This window comes from Bufo bufo, chromosome 3 (genome assembly GCF_905171765.1).
Source record: "Bufo bufo chromosome 3, aBufBuf1.1, whole genome shotgun sequence".
NCBI lineage: Eukaryota > Metazoa > Chordata > Amphibia > Anura > Bufonidae > Bufo > Bufo bufo.
The window spans coordinates 34,964,625-34,992,443 of NC_053391.1; the positions used below are offsets into that span (position 1 = coordinate 34,964,625).

General features: G+C 46.0%; 1 protein-coding gene across 1 annotated transcript in view; it reads right to left on the reverse strand.

The window, feature by feature from the left end:
- Positions 1-27,819, reverse strand: part of BACE2 (beta-secretase 2) — a 48,541-nt gene that overhangs the window by 13,067 nt on the left and 7,655 nt on the right. Inside the window, exons 2-4 of the mRNA XM_040423073.1 lie at positions 10,879-10,967; positions 5,326-5,542; positions 4,643-4,771 (exon numbers count right to left, since the gene is read on the reverse strand). Coding sequence (XP_040279007.1) covers positions 4,643-4,771; positions 5,326-5,542; positions 10,879-10,967 — 435 coding nt within the window. The remainder of the gene's footprint in view (positions 1-4,642; positions 4,772-5,325; positions 5,543-10,878; positions 10,968-27,819) is intronic.

Here is a 27,819-nt window from a genome sequence, read left to right on the forward strand (position 1 = left end):
AAAGCTGTTAAATATTTTTTTCTCCAATGTATTCACTGAGGAAAATAAACTGTCAGATGAAATGCTGAATGTAAAAATAAATTCCCCATTAAAAGTGCCCTGTCTGACCGAGGAAGAAGTACAAATGCGACTTAAAAAGATTAAAATAGACAAATCACCGGGACCAGATGGCATACACCCCCGTATCCTAAGGGAATTAAGTAATGTCATAGCCAGACCCTTATTTCTGATATTTGCGGACTCTATACTGACAGGGAGTCTTCCACAGGATTGGCGCATAGCAAATGTGGTGCCAATATTCAAAAAGGGTCCAAAAACAGAGCCCGGAAACTATAGGCCGGTAAGTTTAACATCTGTTGTGGGTAAACTGTTTGAAAGTTTTCTGAGAGATGCCATCTTAGAGCATCTCAACGGAAATAAGCAAATAACGCCATATCAGCATGGCTTCATGAGGGACGGTCATGTCAAACTAATTTAATCAGTTTCTATGAGGAGGTAAGTTCTAGACTTGACAGCGGCGAATCAATGGATGTCGTGTATCTGGACTTCTCCAAAGCATTTGACACTGTACCGCATAAAAGGTTAGTATATAAAATGAGAATGCTCGGACTGGGAGAAAATGTCTGTATGTGGGTAAGTAACTGGCTCAATGATAGAAAACAGAGGGTGGGTATTAATGGTACACACTCAGATTGCGTCACTGTCACTAGTGGGTACCTCAGGGGTCAGTATTGGGCCCTATTCTCTTCAATATATTTATTAATGATCTTGTAGAAGGCTTGCATAATAAAATATCAATTTTCGCAGATGACACTAAACTGTGTAAAGTAATTAACACTGAAGAGGACAGTATACTACTACAGAGGGATCTGGATAGATTGGAGGCTTGGGCAGATAAGTGGCAGATGAGGTTTAACACTGACAAATGTAAAGTTATGCACATGGGAAGGAATAATGCAAGTCACCCGTACATACTAAATGGTAAAACACTCGGTAACACTGACATGGAAAAGGATCTAGGAATTTTAGTGAACAGCAAATTAAACTGTAGAAACCAGTGTCAGGCAGCGGCTGCCAAGGCCAATAAGATAATGGGTTGCATCAGAAGGGACATAGATGCCCATGATGAGAACATATTCCTACTACTTTACAAATCACTAGTCAGACCACACATGGAGTACTGTGTACAGTTCTGGGCTCCTGTGAACAAGGCAGACATAGCAGAGCTGGAGAGGGTCCAGAGGAGGGCAACTAAAGTAATAACTGGAATGGGGCAATACAGTACCCTGAAAGATTATCAACCTTAGGGTTATTCACTTTAGAAAAAAAGACGACTGAGGGGACATCTAATTACTATGTATAAATATATCAGGGGTCAGTACAGAGATCTCTCCCATCATCTATTTATCCCCAGGACTGTGACTGTGACGAGGGGACATCCTCTGCGTCTGTAGGAAAGAAGGTTTGTACACAAACATAGAAGAGGATTCTTTACGGTAAGAGCAGTGAGACTATGGAACTCTCTGCCTGAGGAGGTGGTGATGGTGAGTACAATAAAGGAATTCAAGAGGGGCCTGGATGTATTTCTGGAGTGTAATAATATTACAGGCTATAGCTACTAGAGAGGGGTCGTTGATCCAGGGAGTTATTCTGATTGCCTGATTGGAGTCGGGAAGGAATTTTTAATCCCCTAAAGTGAGGAAAATTGGCTTCTACCTCACAGTTTTTTTTTTGCCTTCCTCTGGATCAACTTGCAGGATGACAGGCCGAACTGGATGGACAAATGTCTTTTTTTCGGCCTTATGTACTATGTTAACCATTCTACAGAAGATTTCATACAATACGGAAACCCACATTTCTTAAAGGGGTTGGCCCATTGACAACATTTAACACCGAGCCACAGGATAGTTGTCAGGAGTTTACCCAGCCAAAGCTCCATGCATGGCTGTGCTGAAGGGTTGCCATGACATACCAGTCAAGCCCTGGCTGGTTAACCAATCGGTGAGGCTGGAAGCCAATCAGGTTCCTGGCTCGGTGTACAATCCCAGAGCTAGGCAGGGGTTTTTAAAAGGAGCTTCCCGATTACACCCAAAGAAAAAAAAAAAACACCCCCACCAGCACAAACTTACTGCAAGTCAGATGATATGGGTTGAGGAAGGGGTCCTCTTCCAACACAGACTTTTACTAAAGAAAGTATTTAACAGGTCTTCATCAGGATTTGAACCCCAGACCTTATGTACGGCAGTCAGAATATTTACCATTACACTACAGACCTGCCTGGCAGGGGCATACGGCAAATGTATGGAGCCCTGAAATTCCTGAAGGCAGCCTTGGATCCAAGTCTGCAGGAAAAACCCCACCCTAAGGACCCTTTCAGATGAGCGAGTGTCACGCTCCGGACTCGCAGTTTAGAACCTGTCCTGAACTTCCAGCACTGTCGGAGGTCGCATAGCATCCTAAATCAATATAATGCTATGTAACCCTTAGAGGTCTGAAATGTACTGGATAACACTGACATAATGCTGTCAGTGTTATCCAATACATTCCAGAACTGGAAAGGCTACTTGGCTTCATAAATCAATATAATGCTATGTGACCCCAGCAGTGCTGGGAGGTCAGGACGGGTGCTGCGCTGCGAGGCCGGAATGTGACACTCGCTCGTCTGAAACCAGCCCAAGACACAGCATCATTAGTGACATTACGTCTACAGGGCAGGGTCCAGGTGAATCAGCAGAACACCGCCCTGAGAGGCAAGGCCACTGATGATATTGTGTCTACAGGGTAGAGCCGTATCACTCCTCAAATGCACACATGATGTCATCGGGATAGCCAACACAGTGGTATGTGTCACATGACCATGCTGGAGTGCAGGAAAACAGACCACTACAGATTAACAGCCAATATTAGTAAGTGATAACATAATGTTTCCTGTCAACTGATGCTGAAAATTGCAAAACCAGAATACCCCTTTAAGTCTTTTACTCCGTTATGACCAGCTGCTGGTCACTGCATATGTGTCCTGTCTTTGAACCTCTGTGCTTTGTACCTGGACTCTGGACCTCCCCGTTCACCCTCTGTGGCTTGTTTTCTGGATTAACTCCTTACCCAGTCAGTCATTCTTATGGTATTCTGACAATGGCTTGTTTCTGGATTAACCCCTCAACCTGTGTGTGGGCCTATCTGTCTTTTCTGGTTGTGACCCTGGTTTTCTTCCTGGTAATTTTGATAGACCTGCTTCTAGTGAGCTCACACCTGTTTTCTGCAACCTTACTCCACAGAAATAACCTGGGTTCTGAACAGCCAAGTGCATACTGAATTTCAGAAGGCTCTGTTGAAGTACCTATGGGTAGCCTTAGCTTCCTACCAACCGAAGTGGTTAAGGCCCCTTGCAGACGAGCGTGTCCGGATGCGTCCCGGTGCACTGCGGCAAACCCGCACGAATAAGAGCGCAATTGCAGTCAGTTTTGACTGCGATTGCATTCCGATGTTCAGTTTTTATCGCGCAGGTGCAATGTGTTTTGCACGCGCGTGATAAAAAACAGACTGTGGTACCCAGACCCGAACTTCACAGAAGTTCAGGTTTGGGTTAGTTGTAGTGTAGATTGTATTATTTCCCCTTATAACATGGTTATAAGGGAAAATAATAGCATTCTGAATGCAGAATGCATAGTAAAATAGGGCTGAAGGGGTTAAAAAATAAATAATTTTTAACTCACCTTAATCCACTTGTTTGCGCAGCCGGCATCTCTTCTGTCTTCTTCTGTGAGGAATAGGACCTTTGATGACGTCACTGCGTTCATCACATGGTCCATCACATGATCCATCACCATGGTGATGGATCATGTGATGAGCGTAGTGACGTCAAAGGTCCTATTGCTCACAGATGAAGACAGAAGAGATGCCGGCTGCGCGAACAAGTGGATTAAGGTGAGTTAAATTATTTTTTTTATTTTTTTTAACCCCTCCAGCCCCATTTTACTATGCATTCTGTATTCAGAATGCTATTTTCCCTTATAACCATGTTATAAGGGGAAATAATAATGATCGGGTCCCCATCCCGATCGTCGCCTAGCAACCGTGCATGAAAATCGCACCGCATCCGCACTTGCTTGCGATTTTCACGCAACCTCATTCATTTCTATGGGGCCTGCGTTAATGTGAAAAACGCACAAAGAGGAGCATGCTGCGATTTTCACACAACGCACAAGTGATGCGTGAAAATCACCGCTCGTGTGCACAGCCCCATAGAAATGAATGGGTCAGGATTCAGTGCGGGTGCAATGCGTTCACCTCACGCATTGCACCCGCACGGAAATCTCGCCCGTGTGAAAGGGGCCTAAGGAAGACTGGTAGCAGTTTGTGTTTGCTGGCTGTTCCGGATGGAGACCCTCAACGATGATTGAAACGAGGGTCCCCGTGTGACTTTATGTAAAACATTTGATAAATGTCCCTCACTGTATTTCAATTCCTCACTATTTTCAAAATAGAAGTTTGGATACAATGGTTTACAGTCTTCTAGACAATGCTTTGTGAGCAAAACATCACCAGAATCCAGACTGACACATTGTAGCAAACTAGGAGAGATTTATGCAGTCGCTGCTGATGTATTTAGCATTAAAGAGATGTTATCACAGGTACTTGCCAGGCTGCCACCGTTGCTGCCCGAGTTAGTGGTGGGCAGGCCAGCTCCACACATCTGCATGGAGAAGATATTCGGGATCTTCTGCTGTTCAACAAGGGAGTCAAAGAAAGTTTCGATAGAGCTTGAAGGCTGGAAGACAGGAAAGAAAAAAAAAAAAAAAAAAGGTAGGACAAAAAGTTTACAGCGATTCTTCCACTGTTTACCAAGGCACAGCGCCATATTGACAGCTGTACTGCAGCTCAGTCCCATTAAAAGGGTTTTTTCGAGTGTTTTATAACCAACCAATGACCTATCCTCAGTATGGACCATCAGTATCTGGTTGTTAGACTCCCAGTACCCCTTCCAATCAACTGTTTGAGGAGGCCACGGGGCTTACCCGCCTCCAGTAAGGGACATGTTCAACGGTCACATGGCCTACACGCAGGTCAGCCCCATAGAAGTGAATGTGGCTGAGCTGCGATACCAAGTACAGCCACTATACAATGTACGGCGCTGTGCTTGGTGAGCTGTGAGGAAGCCAACAACTGATCGGCGAGTGTCCCAGTAGTCGGACCCCACCACCAATCAGATACCGAGGACCCATCCTAAGGATAGCCCATCAGCATAAAACCCCTTTAACTTGAAAATGCTTGCAGCTGAAGTGCGGGTCTGGTTCTTCTGGGGGACTGCACACGACTACTTACCTTGGCCAAGGTCCTGTAGGCCAGTCCCAGAATCCCATGCCATTTGATGTCGGGCATGAAGAAGCTGTCGGACTCCAGGATGGAGGCGATGCTCACTACGAAGCTGCCATTTATTCCCTTGGGGAGACTAACGACATCTTTTCCAAGAACTCCGCTCCAGCTTCCCTGAGTGTACCGGACAGCGACGTCAATTCCAAGAGACTGGTATGAGGTGGACCTACAAAAAAAAAAAATGGAAATTATATATATATTCTATTTACAAAACATTGTGTTGGCTGTATCCACATTATGGGTAGGGTTGTCACCCGGCCGGCATCTCACTGGCTGGGCCGGTATTTTAGTGGCCCTGTCGGTGCGGGTAATTTTTTTCTACGGTCAATGTTAATTGCTGGTATTTTCCTGCACGGCTGTACAGACCCGGTACTAATAAGCGCTTCCATTGTGGAACCTTTAACTCACGCACACTGGGACCATCGCTTATCACAAGCATGGAAGTCCGGTATCCCCCGATATAAATGGAGTGTGCACTGCTGCTCCGTTCATCTCGAGGGGGTCAGTCTCAGAGACATGTTCAACCACCACTCCATTCATATGAGGGGGACATAGGACGTTTAAACCTTGGGACAACCCATTTAAAGAGAACCCGTCTAGTAACTACTTGCATTCCCCCATGCAATAAAAATTCTGGAGCATCTATTCTTAGGACTCAATATTGTGCCCTTCCTCTATTATTCCTACTAGAAGTTATGAATGAATTACTAGCAGTCTGCAATACAGGTCCATCTGGGGTTTAAAGGTGTGAATATGGAGTCTCTGATCATCTGGACTCCATTAGACTGATTATCTCTGTGTAATCTCTCTTTAAAGAGAGAGTATCTGAACCTGAAATGGTGCATTTGTTAGCAAAACACCCCCCATCTAGGCCTGTATTGCAGACTTCCAGTAGGAATAATAGAGGAAAGTCGCTACATCGAGTCGCGAGAATATATGCTCCAGAATGGTTATTACATGGGGACGTCAGGAGAGGTGACAGCTCCTCTTTAAGGGCTTTAGTGGGATTTATTTTCCAATACTATGACGCTTAGCCTGGAGCACTGACAGATGCAAATTTCAACGCAAAAGTTCAGTCTCCTCCTCCTCCAGTCCATATCCCAGTAGTCACCAGTCTGATAAGCTCAAATGCCAGTAAGTAAAAAGATAGCCGATCGGAATGTGTCATTTAAAAAGGGATACTCCAGGGAAAGCCAATCCATTACATTATCCCTTTACTACACTACTATGATGACAAACCTTAAAGCTTCTTGGCCCCCAATGAAAAGTATCAAATTATTAATATTATCAATGTATTGTGTCATAGCAAAAATATTAAATAGACATACATAAATCTGTATGCCATGAGCGCCCCCTACTGGCACTTGTGTGAAGACAGTTTCTTAATTGGGTTTACCCTGACTGCATTATAATAGAACCTCGGGGGAGTGGCCTGTACTCATGGGCGGGGTTTACATAGAAAATATAACCTGTGCAGGTGACGTGCATACGTGTGCTGGAAGGCTGCTCTGTGTAGGATTACTAGATCAGACAACGCATTGCGCCCTGCAGGATTGGTTCTTCTGTGGCATTGGGACACTCTGTATTCAGGGGCCCGGGTGCAGTTTCAACCTCTGCATCCTCTCTGCTACACCATAACACCACCACCACCACCATACAGAAGTAAAAAGCGTGCTGAACCCATGAGGCAGATATCGTGATGTGACGGCCGTGACTTGTACAACCTGTAGGGCGACATTCCTGTTTACTGATTCACGTAAAGAAACTGAAGTGAAAAACACAAGAAGGTGACATCAATATGGTGGAACTGAGGCACAAACCACGAACCTCACTGAGATACACCGAGCCGAGGATTAACCCATTCACGACAATAGGGCTAGTCCTTGCCTAGATCTGCAGCGGTGCAAACCTGTCTCGGGGGAGTAAGGCTCCATTCACACGTCCGTGGTGTGTTGCGGACCCACAAATTGCAGATCCGCAACACACCCGCCCGGCACCCCTATAGAAATGCCTATTCTTGTCCGCAAGCTGTGGACAAGAATAGGACATGTTCTATCTTTTGCGGAGCTGCGGACCCGAAGATCGGGGCCGCGAATGCGGATGCTGACAGCACACTGTGTGCTGTCCGCATCCATTCCGTCCCCATAGAAAATGAATGGATCCGCACCCTTTCCGTTTGGGAGGTCCGTTCAGGGCTCTTACAAGCGGTCCAAAACGGATCAGTTTTGCCTTAATGCATTCTGAATGGATAAGGATCCGCTCAGAATGCGTCAGTTTGGGTCCATTCCGCTTTGGAGGCGGACATCAAAACACTGCGTTTTGGTGTCCATCTGACGAAACTGAGCCAAACGGATCTGTCCTGGCACACAATGTAAGTCAATAGGGACGGATCCGTTTTCACTGGCACAATAGAAAACCGATCCGTCCTCCATTGACTTTCAATGGTGTTCAAGACGGATCCGTCTTGGCAATGTTAAAGATAATACAAACGGATCCTTTCTGAACGGATGCATGCGGTTGTATTATCGGTGCGGATCCGTCTGTGCAGATCCATGACTGATCCGCACCAAACGGCAGTATGAAAGTAGCCTTACCAAACTATAGAGCTATGTTCTTCTCCTAGTCCAGTCCTAGTAGGCAGAAGGTCCAGAGTTCTGCGCTTTCACTACATGAAGCAGGCAGCTCGGGATGAACATTGCTAACAAGTGATTGTCAGTCTTGATGGTGGATTACGTGGCGTCCCTGCCTGACAACAATTAGCGTACGGGATGGTCGTAGTTACCTTACCTGTCAATATACCGCAAAGACCTGGATCAATACATAGATCACTGACCTTCCTGGTGTGTAATCACATCTGCAGAGCTTTCGTCACACTGTGCAAGGGATTAGAGATACATAAACCTGAGAAGACAGATCCCTGGGCTTAGCATACAATCCTCCGATCTTATCGCCCTCACACCCTGAACTGACTCACCGCCTGTACGTGTCCACGAGGACACATCCCAACCACACAGGGGCTGTAATGTGGTCGGCCATGTTCTATATACAGAGGATTGTTATATCTGGAGGTTATGCAGCCCATAGGGGTATATGTCTCTCTAGATGGTTCCGGGGATGTGCATACACTGTGGCATGCAAACATTTGGACGCCCCGTGGTCACAATTACAGTGAACAGTTAAGCAAGTTGAAGATGAAATGATCTCCAGAAGGCATACAGTTAAAGATGACACATTACCTTTGTATTTTAAAAGCAAAAACATTTTTTTATTTTCATCTTTATTTGCTAAATAATAAAAAAGTAAACTGGTCCGAAGCAAATCTTTGGGCACCCTGCATGGTTAGTACCTAGTAGCACCCCCTTTGGCAAGTATCACAGCTTTGAATCATTTTTTGTAGCAGCCAAGAGTCTTTCAGTTCCTGTTTGAAGGGTTTTCATCCATTCTTTCTTGCAGAAGTCTTCCAGTTCTGTGAGATTCCTGGGCCGTCTTGCATGCTCTGCTCTTTTGAGGTCTGTCCACAGATTTTCAATGATGTTCATTGATGAGGATCAAGGTAGAACCTTCAGCTTCTTTGTCTTTTGAGGTAGTCTGTTGTGGATTTTGAGGTGTTTAGGATCAATATTCATTTGTAGAAGCCATTCTCTTTTCAAATTCAGCTTTTTTTACAGTTGGCGTTGTGTTTGTTTCCAGAATTTGCTGGAATTTCATTAAATCCATTCTTCCCTCTACCTGTGAAATGTTCCTGGTGCCATTGGCTGCTACACAACCCCAAAGAATGATTGATCCACCCCCATGCTTAATAGTTGGAGAACGTGTTGTTCTGTGTCTTTTTTTCTCCAAACATACCTCTGCTCATTGTGGTCAAAGAATTCTATTTTAACCTCATCACTCCACAGGACTGGTTTCCAAAATGCATCAGGTTTGTTTAGATGTTCTTTTGCAAGACTGGTAAAGACTCTGGAGGGGTTTTCTTCTGATGAATCTTCCATAGAGGCCATATTTGTGCAGGTGTATCTGAACAGTAGAACAATGTACCACAACTCCAGAGTCTGCTAAATCTTCCTGAAGGCCTTTTGCAGTCAAGCGGGTATTCCGATTTGCCTTGCTAGCTATCCTATGAGCAGCTGTTCCTGAAAGGTTTCTTGGTCTTCCAGACCTTCTCTTGACCTCCACTGTTTGTTAGATGCCATTTCTTAATGACATTTCAAACTGAGGAAATGGCTACCTGAAACTACCTCAAGAGGCGCAAGCAGGTTTTACCATCGTCCTCACAGTCCCCTGATCTGAGCATCATTGAAAATCTGTGGACAGACCTCAAAAAAAGCAGTGCAGGCAAGACAGCCCACGAATCTCACAGAACTGGAAGATTTCTGCAAGGAAGAATGGATGAAAATCCCTCAAAAAAGAAATGAAAGACTTTTGGCTGCTACAAAAAGTGATTAAAAGCTGTCATACTTGCCAAAGGGAGTGCTACTAGGTACTAACCTTGCAGGGTGCCCAAAGCTTTGCTTCAGACCCTTTTCCTTTTGTTTTTGAAAATGTAAAAGTTGAACATAATCGTTTGGATTAAAATACAAAGGGAACGTGTATGCCTTTTGGAGATCATTTCATCTTCATCTTGCTCACTGTTCACAGTAACAGTAATTGTGACCAATGGTGCCAAAACTTTTGCAGGCCACTCTATCTGAAAGTTCTGCTGCATCCATGAATGTGTATATACTGTATATATCTATAGGATGTGCAGCATTCAGAGGTGTGCATACAAATATATATCTGGGAGGCTCTGTAGCATCCAAGGGATCTATAGAAATATATCTAGAGGTTCTGTAGCATCCAGGGGGGTGGGGGAGTAAGGTGTATACATATATCTGGAGGCTCAGCAGCAGCTGTACAGTAAATGAAGACTCTGCAGCATCCGGAGGGTGTGGGGGGTAAGGTGTATACATATATCGGGAGACTCTGCAGCATCTGATGAGTGGGGGGCAGGCGGTGTACACATATCTGGAAGCTCAGGAGCATCCGATGAGTGGGGGAGGGGTGTATACATATATCTAGTGGCCAAGCAGCATCTTATGCGTGGGGGTGTATACATATATCTGGAGGCTCTGCTGCATCCGATGAGTGGGGAGGGTTGTATACATATATCTGGAGGCTCAGGAGCATCTGATGAGTGGGGGGGCAGGGGTGTATACATATATCTGGAGCGACTGGAGGCTACGCAGCATCCAATGAGTGAGGGGCCAGGAGTGTATACATATATCTGGAGGCTACGCAGCATCTGATGTGTGTGTGTGGTGGTTGGGGGGGGGGGGGGGATGTGTTGGATCTGGAGTCTCTACTATAAGAACAGGAAGACCTCACCACCACTTCGGGAAAGTACAATAACCCCGAACCTCCCCCTGATCAAAAGATAATGGGAGTAGTAATGATGACATTCCTCCAAAGAGTGAAAAACACATAGGACGCATCCATCAGAATATTTCACGTGATTCCGACACTCACAAGACCGAATGGAAATATTCCGTAACGTCAGGATTTGGGGCTCCAGCGACTGCAAAATTACTGCTTCCCGTGTCCACCAATATGTTTAACTGGAAGATAAAAAAAAAAAAACCGCTTAAAATTAGCGATAAAGGGACATTTCCCAAAAATAATAGCATTATCACACTAACATTTCACCCAGCAGAGTCATCTGTTGTAGATTAGAATTTTAGTCTTCACTACGACTTTCGCATTCTGTTCATAAATCATAAAGCTCAGGCTGAACAAGACCATTCCATATAGATTGAGGTGGAGCAGTGAGAGAACATGATCTGTGACTTCTGATAGGTCCTGCATCATACAGTCCGTCCATACATGCTCCAACTACATAGTTAGCTACAGCGTATCCGCACTTCAAACCCTGGTGATACCGTACTACAGAGGAACAAAGGTCAAAATCCGGTCCATATTCCCAATCAGGGACAACTAATGGCAGAGGGACGTCCCTGCTTAGGCCCCCATGTCTGGGGTTAGTCGATCTCATCGCACATATCCTAGGGAAATGCCATCCATGTCACATAGGAGCAGGTCCCAGAGGTAAGACCTACACCTATCTCCAGAACGTGACCTTCACTGCCACCCTCCGGTCACTGCTATGGGAGTTCCGAAAAGAGCCAAACTGCCATTTTCTGATCTCCCATAGGGATGAGTGGAGAGCATGTTGCGCCTTGGGGGCCCATTCTGGAGATGGGAGCAGGGCCCAGAGGTGCGACTTGCACCTACCAATATGGGCCAACACCTTTAAAAGGCAATTTTTGTTTATGATTGCAATTTACTCATTTTTGGCTAAAAACTATATTTTCAATTGGCCTTTATTAAAAAATATTGAGCCATTCTGTCACAAAGGGTTAAGAGTTTTTCTAGCTGTGAGAATCCTGCTTTCACTTTCTGCCATCATCTAATAACTCCGATCTCTAAATTACTGAGAGGTCATAAACACTTATTTAAGCCACATTCTAGATGAAAACTGAGCTATGAGTGTTTATAAATGTCAGAGAGCAGAGATAAGGAGCCAGTCAGCTCCCTGCCTGACTGAAAAGAGAAAATCCAGATCCCTCTATTAGAGCATCTCAGCTCTGTACAGAGAAAAGGTCTCCATATTTTTAATAAAAACCCAATTGAAAAAATAATTTTTAGCTAAAAATAAGTACAATGCAATAAAAATAAAAATAAAATTGCCCCCAAAAAGGTGTACACATCACCTTTAAAGGGTTTCTACCACCACATTTTGACCTATTTAGCTGTCAGACACTAGCGATCTGCTAGTGTCTGCTCTACCTAACCATGCTATTGTAATCCCTTTCTGTGCAGCGGTTACCCTAAAAAACATTGTTTTATTGGTATGCAAATGAGCTGCTATGGGGGCGTCTTTTCAGCACCTAGAGGCTCCGTCCACTCACTATTTCTGCCGTCCAGTGCGCTCCAGCCCGCCCCTCTCCTCTAGATTGACAGCCTACTTGCGCCTGCGCCGTGTGCTTCTGTATTCGGCGCAGTGACTGTTGGACTGCTCCCTGCGCCGTAAACGGCGCAGTGAAGATGTCAGCGCAGGTAGAAAGTCACTGCGCCGAATACAGAAGCACACAGCGCAGGCGCGAGAATTCGGCCGAGATGCAGACAAGTAGTCTGTCAATCTAGAGGAGAGGGGCGGGCTGGAGCGCGCTGGGCGGCGGAAATGGTGAGTGGACGGAGCCTCTAGGTGCTGAAAAGACGCCCCCATAGTACCTAGAGGCTCATTAGCATAGCAATAAAACTACGTTTTTTAGGGTAACCGCTGCACAGAAAGGGATTACAATAGCATGGTTAGGTAGAGCAGACACTAGCAGATCGCTAGTGTCTGACAGCTAAATAGGTCAAAATGTGGTGGTAGAAACCCAAGGAGCAAAAACGTGATAGAATAAAATGTTATATTCTCACTGCTCATGACAAAAGCTCCGCAAAAGGCGTGCTTGTCCTGCTCTCCCCAGGCCGTAGCTAGTGCTGTCAGCAGTTTACCATGGTCAAACCTGCTGACAGACTCCCTGTAAATACTTAGAATGGCGGAAGGCCTCCTGTTCTAAAAACACGTTGCTTATGTGAACAAGCCCTTACCCTAGCAAAATCAGCAGTCCGACATGTTGTCTTGGGATCCCCGGTAATCAGCTGATCACCAAGACGGATCTCATTTTAAGAGGGTGCCTATGAGGAGACAACCCCTTTAACCCCTTAATGACCACCCACTGACTTTTGCTTCTGCTCTGCAAACAGCCTTTTTGCTGTACAGCCAGGATTGGAGGGAGCTCCAATTTATGTATTTAATGCACTTATAAAGCGCTACCATATTCCGCAGAGCTTTACAGACATTAGCATCGCACTCTCCCCAATGGGGCTCACAATCCAAGGTCCCTATCAGTAGGTCTTTGGAATCCCAACTAAGAAGGTTGGGCAGCCATTAGCGAACCACCTGGGAATGCCAACCAGCTTTCCTAGAATTCAGAACGTCATTAGGTGGTCAATCAGCCTCCCTAGGGACAGGCAGAACTTTAAAATTCCATTACACTGCTTGCTGTCACTGAATGGAAATCCTCCGCTTTACACAATTAGAGGCTAAAACCAGCACAGACCAAATATTTCCCGCCGGTGAAGATTTGCTACAATGGTATCCAGTTTATATTTTCCCCAGCAGTACAAAAATCACTATTCCGCCCTGAGAGTTTGTCACAATGTAGCAGAGAAGGTAATATGTCTAGAGTGCAGGCTGTTTAGCTCACAGAGAACTCCTAAAACGTGTGCATTCCTGAAAGGGTTAACAGGAGAGGTTGTCAGGGGGTTTAATAGATGCCAGGCCAGAGGGAAATCTGCTAATCGTGTAATATAGGGGGCGTCCCCTGTGGTTGGGGGGAGGCGCCCGTGTTTCTAGAAGGAAGATCTTCCCATGTTACTGAGAAATGCGCCAAGATCTGGTGTGTGACTGTGGAATGTAAGACAATCAGCGGACAGCCCCGGGCATTCGCAGATCTGATCGCCCACCAGTCACCCCAGCCAGACAACGCGGGCACACTGGACGCATTGTACAGAAGGAGTGCCCATCCACTGCATGAATCTCACAGTGTCACTGAATTAAAGGGACAGTACACCTACACTCTACAGATCAGTGTTCATAAAGGGGTATGGCGAAACATCTCTAATCTCTGTAGTGGAATGCAATGCAGTGCTCCCGGTTATCAGCCCATCCATGCAGCGGAGAGGACGTCTGCGAGAGTGCTGGCAGATGTCCAGAAACATCCCTGCCCCCGTGATCTGCTCTCCACACATCTCTGCAGTGCGGAAACATTTACATCTGTATAGGTGACAGAAACCCGCAGCTCCTCTTATTACACTGCAATCCTGTGTGTCACAATACAGATCTATAGGGGCAGTATTATAGGAGTTATATTCTTGTACATAGGAGGCAGTATTATAGGAGTTATATTCCTGTACATAGGAGCAGTATTATAGTAGTTATATTCTTGTACATAGGAGCAGTATTATAGTAGTTATATTCTTGTACATAGGAGCAGTATTATAGTAGTTATATTCCTGTACATAGGAGCAGTATTATATGAGTTATATTCCTGTACATAGGAGCAGTATTATAGTAGTTATATTCTTGTACATAGGAGGCAGTATTATAGTAGTTATATTCTTGTACATAGGAGCAGTATTATAGTAGTTATATTCTTGTACATAGGAGGCAGTATTATAGTAGTTATATTCCTGTACATAGGAGGCAGTATTATAGTAGTTCTATTCTTGTACATAGGAGGCAGTATTATAGTAGTTCTATTCTTGTACATAGGAGCAGTATTATAGTAGTTATATTCTTGTACATAGGAGGCAGTATTATAGTAGTTATATTCTTGTACATAGGAGCAGTATTATAGTAGTTATATTCTTGTACATAGGGGCAGTATTATAGTAGTTATATTCTTGTACATAGGAGCAGTATTATAGTAGTTATATTCTTGTACATAGGAGGCAGTATTATAGTAGTTATATTCTTGTACATAGGAGCAGTATTATAGTAGTTATATTCTTGTACATAGGAGCAGTATTATAGTAGTTATATTCTTGTACATAGGAGCAGTATTATAGTAATTATATTCTTGTACATAGGGGGCAGTATTAGAACAGTTATATTCTTGTTTTATTTCTACTACTATGATTTTCCCATTGGCCATCTCTAGTGATAATAGATGCACAGTCAAGAAGGGCTCCAATAAAACCTCCATCTTCCTCCCTTCATTAGGCAGACGTCTTCAGTATTGCTCTGTAGTGAGGATTCCCAGGAGAAGCAATCTATTGTCCGCCTCCCGGGCCAGTGTCATCTCCCACAGCTGGACGCCTTTAAAGTATGGGATTCTGAGAGGCGGCCATGCAGCAGTCAGGAACACAGAAAGAGAATCCACCAGGAGCCATTACTGAGCCACAAAGCACCTCATGCCTCGAAAATATAACAAACTCCCAGGCTAAAGTCAGTGCACCATCGCCACTCGAAATCACGTGCACCCAAATATAAATACACTTAATATTCAAAAGAGGACACGGCTCACGAGAATGAGCAGGACACCAAGTGTAGCACGTCTTGAGCGTCCTTCAATAAACTTTATTTACACAGTCCTTTAAACAATTGCCATTTAAACCATTATATAAAGCTTTATTGTTGTATAATGGAATTTTTGGCAACTTTCTAATAAACTTTCTAATAAACTAAATCCAGGGGAGGCAAAACAGATCCTGACCTAATTACCATTTGCATCTGAGGATTTGTTACAATTGCACCTAGTCTAGACATCACTTTTAGGCTACATGCACATGACCATTTGCTTGGGTCCGCATCCGAGCCGCATTTTTGCCGCTCGGCTGTAGACCTATTCACTTCAATGGGGCCGGGAAAAAATGCGGACAGCACTCTGTTGCTGCGTTCTGTGGCCCCGCAAAAAAATAAATAAAAAAATAGAACAGGCCCTATTCTTGTCCGTTTTCTGGACAAGAATAGGCATATCTATTATGAGCGGCCCGTTCCGTTCCGCAAATTGTGGAACGAACACGGACGGCATCAGTTTTCTGCGGATCCGCAATCTGCGGACCACAAAAGACAGTGCGATTGTGTGCATGTAGCCTTAGGCTAATTACATCAGAAAATTTCTGGGGAAAAACCCCCCACAATAATGCAGCATGATGCACTATCGTTCGACACCATGATGGACCCAAAATAAAGTTAACGGGGGTCGGTTGGTCTGTCACAGATCGCGCCAGTCACGTGACACATTCGTCCCAGGTCCGCATTCCATTTTGGAAGCCCAAAGCAGATGTGAACTCAATCTCAACACCAGGAATCTCTCTCTCCCTTCCCTCCGTAGGCTGATTCCCGGGCTTTCAGCGCTCCTCCCACAGCCAGCAGCGCGATGCGAGTGTGGGAGCGCGCCATCAGGGAAGGCGGCAAGTATGTGGTTTTTATTCTTTCATAAAGCTGCAGTCTGGAGAGGGCTCAGGAGGCAAAATTGGGCCCACAACTAGAGTAAGGGGGCACCTATTCTGGCATAACTACTGTGAGGGGGCACAAAAGTGGGCATAACTACTGTGACAGGAACAAAGTTTGCACTGGGGCCCATAACACTCTAGTTACGCCACTGGATCAGATACTGAACAGTATAAGGCCTCATGCACACGACCGTATGTATTTTGTGGTCCGCAAAACACGGATGCACAAAAAATACGGATGACGTCCGTGTGCATTCCGTACTTTGCAGAACGGAACAGCTGGCCCCGAATAGAACCGTCCTATCCGGACAATAATAGGACACTTTTTTTTTTTTGCGGAACAGACATACAGAGACTAAACGCACACAGAGTCATTTACGTCTTTTTGCGGCCCCCATCGAAGAGAATGGTTCCGCATACAGGAGCGGACACAGAAACAAAATACGTTCGTGTGCATGAGCCCTAAAAGTCTTAGAAAATTCCTTCAAATCCATAGGATTTTCAGACTCGGGAGGTAAGCCTATTGAGAGTTGTAGTTCCACCATCGCTGGAGAGCCACTTTCTGCAGACGACGCCTTCCCCGATAATCGCCATCACCGACATCCAAAATTTTTTTTTTTGTTTACTGCTTAACCACCAGAAAAAAAAAATAGAATTTGCGGCATTTTCCATTTTTCAGCGGGTTAATAGATGTGAAAATTAGCAGCCAATTTAAATAATGCCTCATTTAACACAAAGATTCCTAATTACATTACAAGCCCATCTGCTGCAACTCCTCGCAAGCGCAGCGGAGTAAATGGCTTCCTGGCCGGGCTCTGCTGGGTTTGCGTGCGATTATTACATGTTATTATTGGCGCTCATTCTGTTAATCATGTTCGTTTGGCACTTTATAACCAGCAAAGCGTCTCATCTGTTTAAACATATGTTTCGTAAAAGATGCCGGTGCCGCGAAGATTCATGCATCATGTCTGCGCCGCCGTCTGCCGGAGGAATCCTCCATATTTACAGGGGTTTTCCCGGGATTATTATAAATCTCAATATTATGGATCCCTTACCAAAGACGGAGATTTATCATGGTGCAACCAAACGTCAATCTGATTGGCGGTGTTGCCCAAAGCAACCACTTGGACTATGACAGGGGTTGGCCACCCCAGCTGTTGTGAAACTACAATTCCCAGCATGCCCCATTCCCATCTGTGGGAGCTCTGAGAAGAGCAGAGCAAGTGTGCATGCTGGGAGTTGTAGTTTTACAACAGCTGGCACCTCGGAGGCCGCCTACCACTGGACTATGACATAGAAGGGCTTCGAAAACGAATAGATTGAGTTATGCCTAGTGCAGGGCCTGAGCAGGTAGAGCATGACTCTTGTCTTTGAACCCCGGTGTCATGCTCCACCCCCTCAGGCCCTGCCCTGGACTTAACAGTACATTTTTATGGAGTATTTCTTCAAAATCTAGCCACACGAGACCCCTGTTAGCGGACCACTTTCTCCCGACCCCAGTGTACTCCAAAGGGAGACAATAGTTCCTATGAGGTGTCTACAAAAAAAACAGGCCATAGGGTTTACAATATTTTTGGACTCAGGCTTCCTCCATTTACATAAGGCCACACCCCCATCCAAAGACACCTAAAAAGTGCAGATGAACCCTCTAAAATGAATGCAGATGTCTCAAATACAGACCCCCGCAAACTGCCCCCCCAAAACAGACGCCCTCCAGACTGCCCCCCCCCCAAACACAGACGCCCTCCAGACTGCCCCCCCCCCCCCCCAAACACAGACGCCCTCCAGACTGCCCCCCCCAAAACACAGACGCCCTCCAGAATGCCCCCCCCAAAACACAGACGCCCTCCAGAATGACCCCTCCAAACACAGACGCCCTCCAGAATGCCATTCTCTTGCCCCCCAAACACAGACCCCAGCCTGCAACTCTCTCGTCTGGGAGGGAAATTGGCAAATTTAGAAAAAAAAAAAAATCAGATTCTGGATCCCAACTATTGGAACATTCTGATCGGCAGCCGAAATGTGAAAGATAAAAAAATAAAAAATAAATAGTTGTCAGACTGCCAGAAGAGAGAGCCAGCACCGACCGCGCCACACAAGTGTGAACGGGGCACCTCTGATGGAATAAAGGCGGCGCTCTCACCTCGTTTAGCGTGTATGCCGGAAAGCTAGTGCTGTACACGATAAACGGGTCCATAGGGTGACATTAGCCAGACTGAAGCCAAGCGGGTTTTCCCTCCGCGGGGCTGGTACGTAACAGTATTTAATAGCACAGTAGACTGCGCCATTCCATACAGCATCCTGTAAAAAGAGCAGATCACAAAAAGGGGCCTGTGCTGTAAGGGAAAGGGGCGGAATAGTTACCATGGAAAAATCCGGGGTCCTTTTTTCTCACCGCGGGAGAATAAAAAAATAAAAGTAAAAAAATCTGTCCAAAATGCAATACCAGACACAACCCACGGACAGAGGTGGCGCTGTCTTTTGGAAGGGAGCAGACATATTTTTCTAATCCTGGACAACCCGTTCACCCTTTTCCTCTGTGTAAACTATTAGGTCTGTACAGGTTTGCAGCCTCTGGATCCAAATTATACGTTTTCCATTCACCAACAGCAAGCAGAGATCACAAATGAAATCATCTAGGGGCGTACAAAATTACCAATTACCGGTAGATCACCTGTTTAATTTTAAAAGCCGAGGGAAGATTAATGCTGGGATCGGATTGATAGATAGGCAACATATACCTTCTTAGTTCAGTTCTTAAATTGGGTATTATGGGGGAACTTGAATGGGACTGAGCTGCGCCTAGACCATGTGAACCCCCCCCCCCCCCCCCCCCAGCCTTCACTTGCCATACAACCCGGACCCACTCAGTCACATAAAAAATATAAAAACCATATGCCCGGGGCCCGTAGCTATGTCAGTTCTGCCTCGGATGCGACTGATGGACTGGACGTCACAAACAGAGGAAGAGGCCCCAGAGCCTCTTCAAAAAGGGCGGGGGGGGGTTTCCTGGGAGTTGGACCCTCAGTAATCAGATACTGATATCCTATCCTGAGGAAAGATTATCAATATGCAGTGACTCGCTGGATGACTGCTAAAGGGTTAATGTTATGGTTCCCTGCTGAAGCGGTTAAAATGTTGACTTTGATGGTCACTATGATCTATGCACTATGTAACCTAGAAAGGCTATGTATGGGTAGGAAAGAGTTAACCGGCAGTACTCAGTCTTAGTTGCTGGGTAGTGGGCTGGCCCCAGCCCCCGATTAGCGAGTCTTCTGGTAAGAAAGCCAGAGCTCCTGCCAAGGAGGCCAAGACCAAATCCTTTTCCAGGGAAGACACTATCACTGAGATATCAAGCTGCCAGAAAAGTAACCCTGCCACAAGCAAACCTAGGAGGGAAGGAAGAATTGAACTTTTACAGAAAGTTAAGGACCAAAAGGGACAGTGCTTGGACAGAGACAGTAAAGGTAACGCAGGTATACGGCTGTAGACTTTACTGTATTTGGTCAGGGTATATTGCTTCCAGAACCCGCCACCTTACTGAGATGGAATGTCCATCCGTTGGAAGCCTGCACCCCGCCGAAATGTTGAGAGCGATTACACGCAACTATAGAAAGACCATCACAGTAGCCGACACTTATAAGGACATCCCAGCCACCACCAGGAAGGAGACCTCAAAGTCAAGGGTGTTCGAGAGAGGCGCCCACTCCACTCACTGCATGTGCGGCCTGGAAGAGCGCTGGAGCGGGGTTAGCCACCATGTGGACTACCACCGCTGTCATCGCCAGTACTCCCATGCCCCCCACCAGTCCTTGCACTGCCCAAGCAGCCGGCACGCTGCAAATAAGTCCTGGAAAATCATTTTGATCCAACAACGACATACAAAGAAAGGGTGATGATGGGTATGATGGAAGACTGCTTAGCTGCTGGCAGACACCGGTGTGACCTCCATTGTGACCGCGTCGTCACTGCGAAACGCCTGACTGTGACTGACTACCACCGTCATTATAAAAACTGTGACTGAACTGGAAAACCTGCGTGATATGTTCTGCATGTTGCAATTCACTGACAAAGGGCAAAGTGCTGTATTATTCAAGGCCTTGACAAGTACCCTCTAGGTCAGGGGCGCACAGCCTTTTCTGGTTGGGGGCCACATTGTCCGACTGAACAAATTCCAAGGGCTGAAAATAAAAGTTAAATGGCTATTACCAACTGAAATACTATATTTATGGCATTGAACATACAGTATATATCATGTGTCTAATTACACTTCCAGGACTCCCATCTAATAAGAGAATACATGAAAAATACATGTGAGCAGCCACAAGACAGACCTACATGTGCAGCAGGCCGCCCCCTGGGGCCCTATTAGAGGACCCAGGTGTAGAAATGGCCGAGTGGTATAGGGTGGCCTAAAATGTCCCTTTATGCGAGTTGTGAGGGTCACGGTGCTCCTACATGGATAGGGCTGGACCCCAGGCGTTGGCTCCGAAGCAAACAAATAGGGGGAATAGTTGAGGGATAAAAGAATAACTTGAGTCCAGACCTTGAGATGCAGTTGAAAAGCAGCTTTAGGCTACATGCACACGACCGTATGTGTTTTGCGGTCCGCAAATTGTGGATCTGAAAAAAAAAAAAAAAAAACGGATGACGTCCGTATGTCATCTGTTTTTTTGCGGATCCATAATGTCCACCCTTTTCCGTAAAACAGACAAGAATAGGACATGCTGCAACTTCTCTCTTGATTAGGCCAGGGAACTTTCCTCCTGGCTCCTGAGGCTTTAAGCTGTGGCCTTCATGACCAGCAGAGCTGAAGGTGCTCTGGCAGGCTTGGGCACGTCCAGGAGAGACATGCCCAGCACACCCTCCCTGGTCAGGGGGTAAGCTGGAACTCACTAACTCTCATCCCCCCCTTCCTGGTAGGAAGTGGGACTCGTCCACTCCTCCATAGAGGGGGGTTAGAATGGAAAGTTCCATTGTACCTAACTGCAGCTCTGCCGTGTTTGCTACCACCTGCTGGTGAACCAGGCACATTATATTTGAACATAACAGTTGCAAAACATTATTAGGAATGCACAGTGTAGTGGACCTGAAATAAAACACACAAGATGACATGATCTTAGTATACACAGATAGAAGCTGGGCGTAGGAGTGGTAATGCCACTCTGGGGCATTACACATGTCTGTTACCAGATGGTTGGGGGCCGCACAGAATGGTATCGAGGGCCGCATGTGGCCCCCGGGCCGCATGTTGTGCACCCCTGCTCTAGGTGTACCACAGCAAAACTTGAAACGGAGCCCCCCTTCACTCTGACCATCTTCAAGAGAAAGTTCGATACAAGAAAACATATGATTATTTTAGATATTTGGGCCAGCGCACACAGGGTGGCCTCAGAGCGCCGGGCCAGCGCACACAGGGTGGCCTCAGAGCGCCGGGCCAGCGCACACAGGGTGGCCTCAGAGCGCCGGGCCAGCGCACACAGGGTGGCCTCAGAGCGCCGGCCCAGCGCACACAGGGTGGCCTCAGAGCGCCGGGCCAGCGCACACAGGGAGGCCTCAGAGCGCCGGGCCAGCGCACACAGGGATGTCACTTTACCAGGCTCCACATCATTATGCCATAGAACAGGCATAAGGTACACTATGACATCACTGCACAAGAAAAATGCTGGTAAAATTAACTTTTGATGTCATAGTATTCAGCAGTGATGTCAGAGCACACGAATAATGCAAAAAGTAAATATCACTATCTGCACTTTATGTCTGAGAGGGGATGGGCCCCCGTAGGTGTGACGGCTACCATTCTAACAATACATTATAGTCATCTGCATGGTAAAGCCAAAAATAATTCAGTATTTCTACACGACTACTGCTACAATGTGTCTGGATCAGGAAGCTTAATTTTTTTTTTGTTACAATGTGACCAAGACGCCCACCAGGAGATCACACAAGACGCCGCCAGGTCAAGTGGTACAAATTTTAAGGCCTTTGTAAAACCACAAATTGATTTCTGCAGGGCATGTGTCATAGGACTTCCATAGGGACCTATGTAGGCGCCCCCCGCCCTCCTCGTCAGCTGAGAGATTCCTGGCTTCATCACAAGGTAACACATGACTCAGACTTTTACAATTCACTGAATACAAGCAATCTGCCCAGATTGGACATGTGACATGGCCCTGACCGAGGAAGGAAAAAAAAAAATTAATAAATAATATCAAAATAAAAAATTATATTACAGGTCCCACCTTGGACATCCATGGAAACCAGAACAAAGCTTGGGTTATAGCAAGGATGGACTTATGCAATCCTATAGGCATCAATGCTGCCACTGCTCAACCGTGCCCCTACGATTCCGGCCAGATGTCATTTATGGAAGCCTGTGACCACACTACAGGCTGCAGAGGAGCTGTGGAGAAAAGGGCAGGAAATTTGGTTTTCCCATGCCTGTCTCATTTTCCAAAAAGGTTGAGCATATAAAAGGGTGTATAGGGGATGAGTATTTATGCAACTCATTAGTATTCTGGTACCGTAGAAGAGGACCTCTAGAAGTGAGGCTCTTAAAGGGATTGCCACAGAATAACAACGTATCACAGAATGTGAGGTCTGACAAGGTTTGAGGACTCCCCATCATGAGCTGGTCAGGGCAGAGCAGGTTCCATGACCTTATACTATCGGAGGCTCACAGCTGTGTGTTTGTAGGCCCGCAACAATCTCATTCTGACAGGTGACTAGTAATGTCTGTGCGTGTTTCTGTATCCAGTCCCTGGAATTTCCGAGCTCCTTGTTAAACTTGGCAAGAGTGGAAGAGAAATCAGGAAAATGTTACTGCAAGTTTATGAGGATAAAGCTATAAAAAAGCAGCGGTTTACAGGCGGAATAAACCTTTTCCTATAGGCAGAGAAAGTGTCGCTGACGAAGAAAGAGAGAGGGGCGGCCAAGAGCAAGCAGAACCGACGAAAGCATTGCACGTGAAAATTCTTGGCTAGGTGACCAGATCTCCTCTTTCTGGGTCCTAAAAAGATTCTCTGGCAATGATTTTTAAGTTACTAAAGATTGCTGGGATGGAGGTTAAAGTATGGCGCCACTGGGTGGGTACTATAATCTGCCACAGTACAAAAGATGAAGGATCTGTGATGAGGTCACTGTCGTATGATCAGTGCAGGAAGAGCCGAAACTCAGCAGTGGAGAGAACTGGTAAGGACCTGCGATGACGTCACCGTCATGTGATCAGTGCAGGAGGTTCCCGAGTGCAGCAGTTGAGAGGAGAAGTAATAAGGACCTGTGACTGTCACAGCCATGTGATCAGTGCAGAAGGGCCTGAGAACAGCAGTGGAGCGGAGAAGTGGTAAGGACCTGCGAAGAGGTCACCGTCATGTGATCAGTGCAGGAGGTTCCCGAGTGCTGCAGTGGTGTCATGGTCCCTCAGGTGACTGATGTCAGGAGATCAGGGAGACTGGCCGAGCGTGGAGGAATCTAACAGCCTCCTTGATTTCTCTTGATTCAGTATTGATAGGGTTAATGACCACTTCACTTTTCTCAGCTGTTGCTCAGTGGTTCTCACTTCTACCCTTTATAGTCTGACCTTCTGTCTATGCGGTAGATAGCTTCATTTGGGTTTGGCTGAGCTGGTGCGAGTTTGTCTCTGGTGTTCCTGCTTATCCTTCTCTTCAAAAGTTAAGTGTCGCGTTTGTTTGTATTTGTTATATTCCCTGTTGTTGTATCTGGGCCTGAGACAGAGACTTCCATTCGTCCATCTGGGGAGGAATGGTTTGTCTCTGGTCCTAACCTTATTCCAGGGCCTTATAGGGAATTAAGGGCCTAGGTATCCTGCATATGAGTATTCTTACCTTCAAGGTCTATTCATATTAATAGGTGGTTAGGGCCCGGATTGGGGTTGTTTAGGAGGTGACCTGTTCCTTCCCTAGTTTCCAGGCCCAGTTACAGCTCCCCTTCCCTCCTGTGTGGCGTCCCCCGGCGTCCCCCCCCCCCCCCCCATACTGATCGTGACAAGTGGATAGGAGAAGTAATAAGCACCTGTGACAATGTCACAGCCATGTGATCAGTGCAGGAGGGCCTGAGAACAGCAGTGGAGCAGGGAAGTGGTAAGGACCTGTGATGATGTCACTGTCATGTGATCAGTGCAGGAAGAAAAGAAGTGGTAAGGACCTGTGATGATGTCACTGTCATGTGATCAGTGCAGGAAGAGAGGAAGTGGTAAGGACATGTGATGATGTCAGTCAGTGCAGGAGGAGCAGAGTTCAGAAGTGGTGATCCTGAGAAACCTTGGAAGATGTAGTTCTCTCCTCTTATACCCCCTCTCTGAATTATTCTTGAATATCCCATAACAGCCTGGATACGCTGGGAGTTGTACTTCTCTCCTCTTATACACCTTCCCTGTAGTGCCTTCTGATGCTGTTCTATAGATCACAGTTTCCGTTCTGTCTGCTCCATCGTTACCCACTGTCCTGGATATGGTGTCTTTTTGGGGGGTTATGAAAGTGGTCACCCTATCGTCGTCTGACTGTCAGAAGTCTAGCAGAGCAAAAGAACAATTGGCAGTGATCTTGCAATGAGGAAGGCATGTGCCAAAACGGTCCCCATGATGTTCACCAACAAGCAAAGGAGAGTAAAGATTTGCAAAGACCTTTTGAAGAAGCAAGATGAAGTTTTGGGCCATGCCATCGCCCTGAAATCAAGCGGCAAAGTGCACAATGGAAGACGATTCTCCCACAAATGTACCAAAGGTTAAAATCCAAAAAGTCAGAAAGTTGGTAACTTTCTTTGACCTTTGAGGGAGTGTTCACTCCAAACCACCAAGTGTTCTATTTGGAAGTGCTGATGAGGCGTCGCGAAAACATAAAGGCTCCTTTCACACTCGCGTTTTGGCTTTCCATTTCTGAGATCAGTCATGGGCTCTCACAAGAGGTCCAAAACGGATCTGTTTTGCCCTAAGGCATTCTGAAGGATCCGCTCAGAATGCATCAGTTTGCCTCCAGTCTCCATTCCGATCTGGAGGCAGACCACAGTCCGCTTGACGAAACTGAGACAAACTGATCTGTCCTGGCACACAATGTAAGTCAATGGGGACGGATCAGTTTTCTCTGGCACAATAGAAAACGGATCCGTCTCCAATTGACTTTCAATGGTGTTCAAGACGGATCCGTCTCGGCTATAGAAGACATAATACAACCAGATCCGTTCATAATGGATGCATGCGGTTGTATTATTGTAACTGATCCGTTTTTGCAGATCCACGAGTTTGAAAGTAGCCTTAGAAAGATGTAAGAACCACCTGAAATTTTCCCTGAACACTCATGGATCTTGCATAATGACAATGCACCTGTTCAAACGGTGCCGCCTGTGAGGGAGTTTTTAGCTAAAGAAATAACTGTGTTGGGACACCCTCCATAATCACTGGATCTGGCCCCCAATGACTTTTTTTCTGTTCCCAAAGAAAAGGAAGGCATTTTATACGACAGCTGAAGGCAATTCTACAAAACCAGTTCCAAAATTGCTTCGAAGAGTGGACGAGGCGCTGGCCCCGAGGCAAGGCTTCCTAGCGGGACAAATCTGAAGGCAACCTCGGTGAAACTCAACAATGAGATATGTAGCCCTTGTACTGAAAGACCTTGTAGGTAATAAGTGCTTTATTGGTGGTGGGGGAATTCCGACCACTGGGGTCATCGGTGTAGCAGTCTACTAACTTCTAGCAGTCCATAGACTTTGACTAGAGCAGCAGAGTGCCCGCCACGCCATTCATACCGCTGAAACATTTCCATACTACGTAGATCAGATCGTCAATATTTGTTCAGTGAAATAGCTTCATTTGCTTTTCTCCAGGAAAAACAAAACAGGTCCCTGCTGATCTACAGGAGACGCCTAAAGGTCAAGAACCCTGCTCCATGCAATCAGCATGCAGAAGAAGTTGCCATTCGTGGCATGCTGGGAGTTGTAGTTTCACAACAGCTGCAGGGTCATAAGCTGTTTTATGGCGAGAGGTCATCAGTAATATAGGGGTGCCCTTTGGTGACCTTGCTCCTATACATGGAAAGCGATGACCTGAAACTCCAAATTCTTCTGGGACAAACTTATAATGGTGGGAAATAGAAGTCCTTGCACCAAAACAGGCACCGAGCCATCAAGGCATATACTCCACAAGACCTCTGAGGACTCCATGGATCGGGCTTGTTGTTCCAGCACATCCCACAGATGATCAGATTGAGATCTTGGGAATTTGGAGGCCATGTCATTACCTTGAGCTCTTTGTCACGTTCCTCATTCCAGTGTGGTGGGGCATTAGCCTACTGAAAGAGGCCACTAGGGGGCACTACTGCCATGAAAGGGTTAGGTAGATGGTATATGTCACATTATGTGTCTTCTATGGATGCACATAAATCCGCACTTGTGGATTTGATGCGGGTTTTCTGCAGATCTCACCTTCCATTAAAAAGGGTGAAATCTGCACAAAAAATAAAAAAAAAAAAAATAAAAAAAAAAAGCACAAAAATGCACCAAAAGGGTAATAAGTAGTGTGGATTTTCTGCATACGAATCTGCACCGGGTGCACTTAATTGAGAGCAAAGAAAAATAATTTAACTTGCGGGGCGTATAAAAACTAAAACAATAACTATAAACAAATAAATTAAAATATATTTATTTTTCCCGGAAAACAGGATTTTCTGAAACCAGCAGCAGAATAGGGTAAATGGCTGTAGTCCACATGGAACAGGCTGAGTCAGTCCCGCACCCTCAGGCCCAGGTTTTCCACATACTTGCTCTTCCTCTTCTGTAGTGGCTTAGCCCTGGGGAGGGATCTGGCAGTGTTCACGAGGGCGGCCTTTGATCCGGACACTGCGTCATCACACAGGAACACGTTTACACAATAACAGGATCTGGAGAGATCTGTCAGGGTCCTGCTGTCCTGGAGAGTAGGGCGACACGCCTCATTTGGAGGAGACTCTGGAGAAGTCACTTGCCAAAAAGGTCCGTGGACTAGCCCTAGTCTACTGCTGTTCTGCGCCCAATGTTAAAGGAAGGCGTCCTCAGAAAAAAACAAAAACTAATGTTTAAATCTTGTTTTTATGTAAAACAATTTTTTTTTACTTTTCCATGTCATTATATTTTTAAAAAAGTGACGCCGCGGCATTCTCGCAGCTTAGTCTAGGTCAGTGACGTCACGTTTATTGGTCACCTGGTTTAGGCGCAGCTCAGCCCCATAGAAGTTAGGCTAAGCCGGGTACGGTGAACTCTGCCGGATACCTTTACTGCAGGTGCGGAACTAGCCTTAGCTTCCACTTTGCAGACCTGTGTCACAGGGAAAACACTCATCTCACAAGGGACCAAAAGTTGGACCATGCTGATGTTTTCCCTCAACCTAAAATCTGCTCATATACAATTCTGATCATG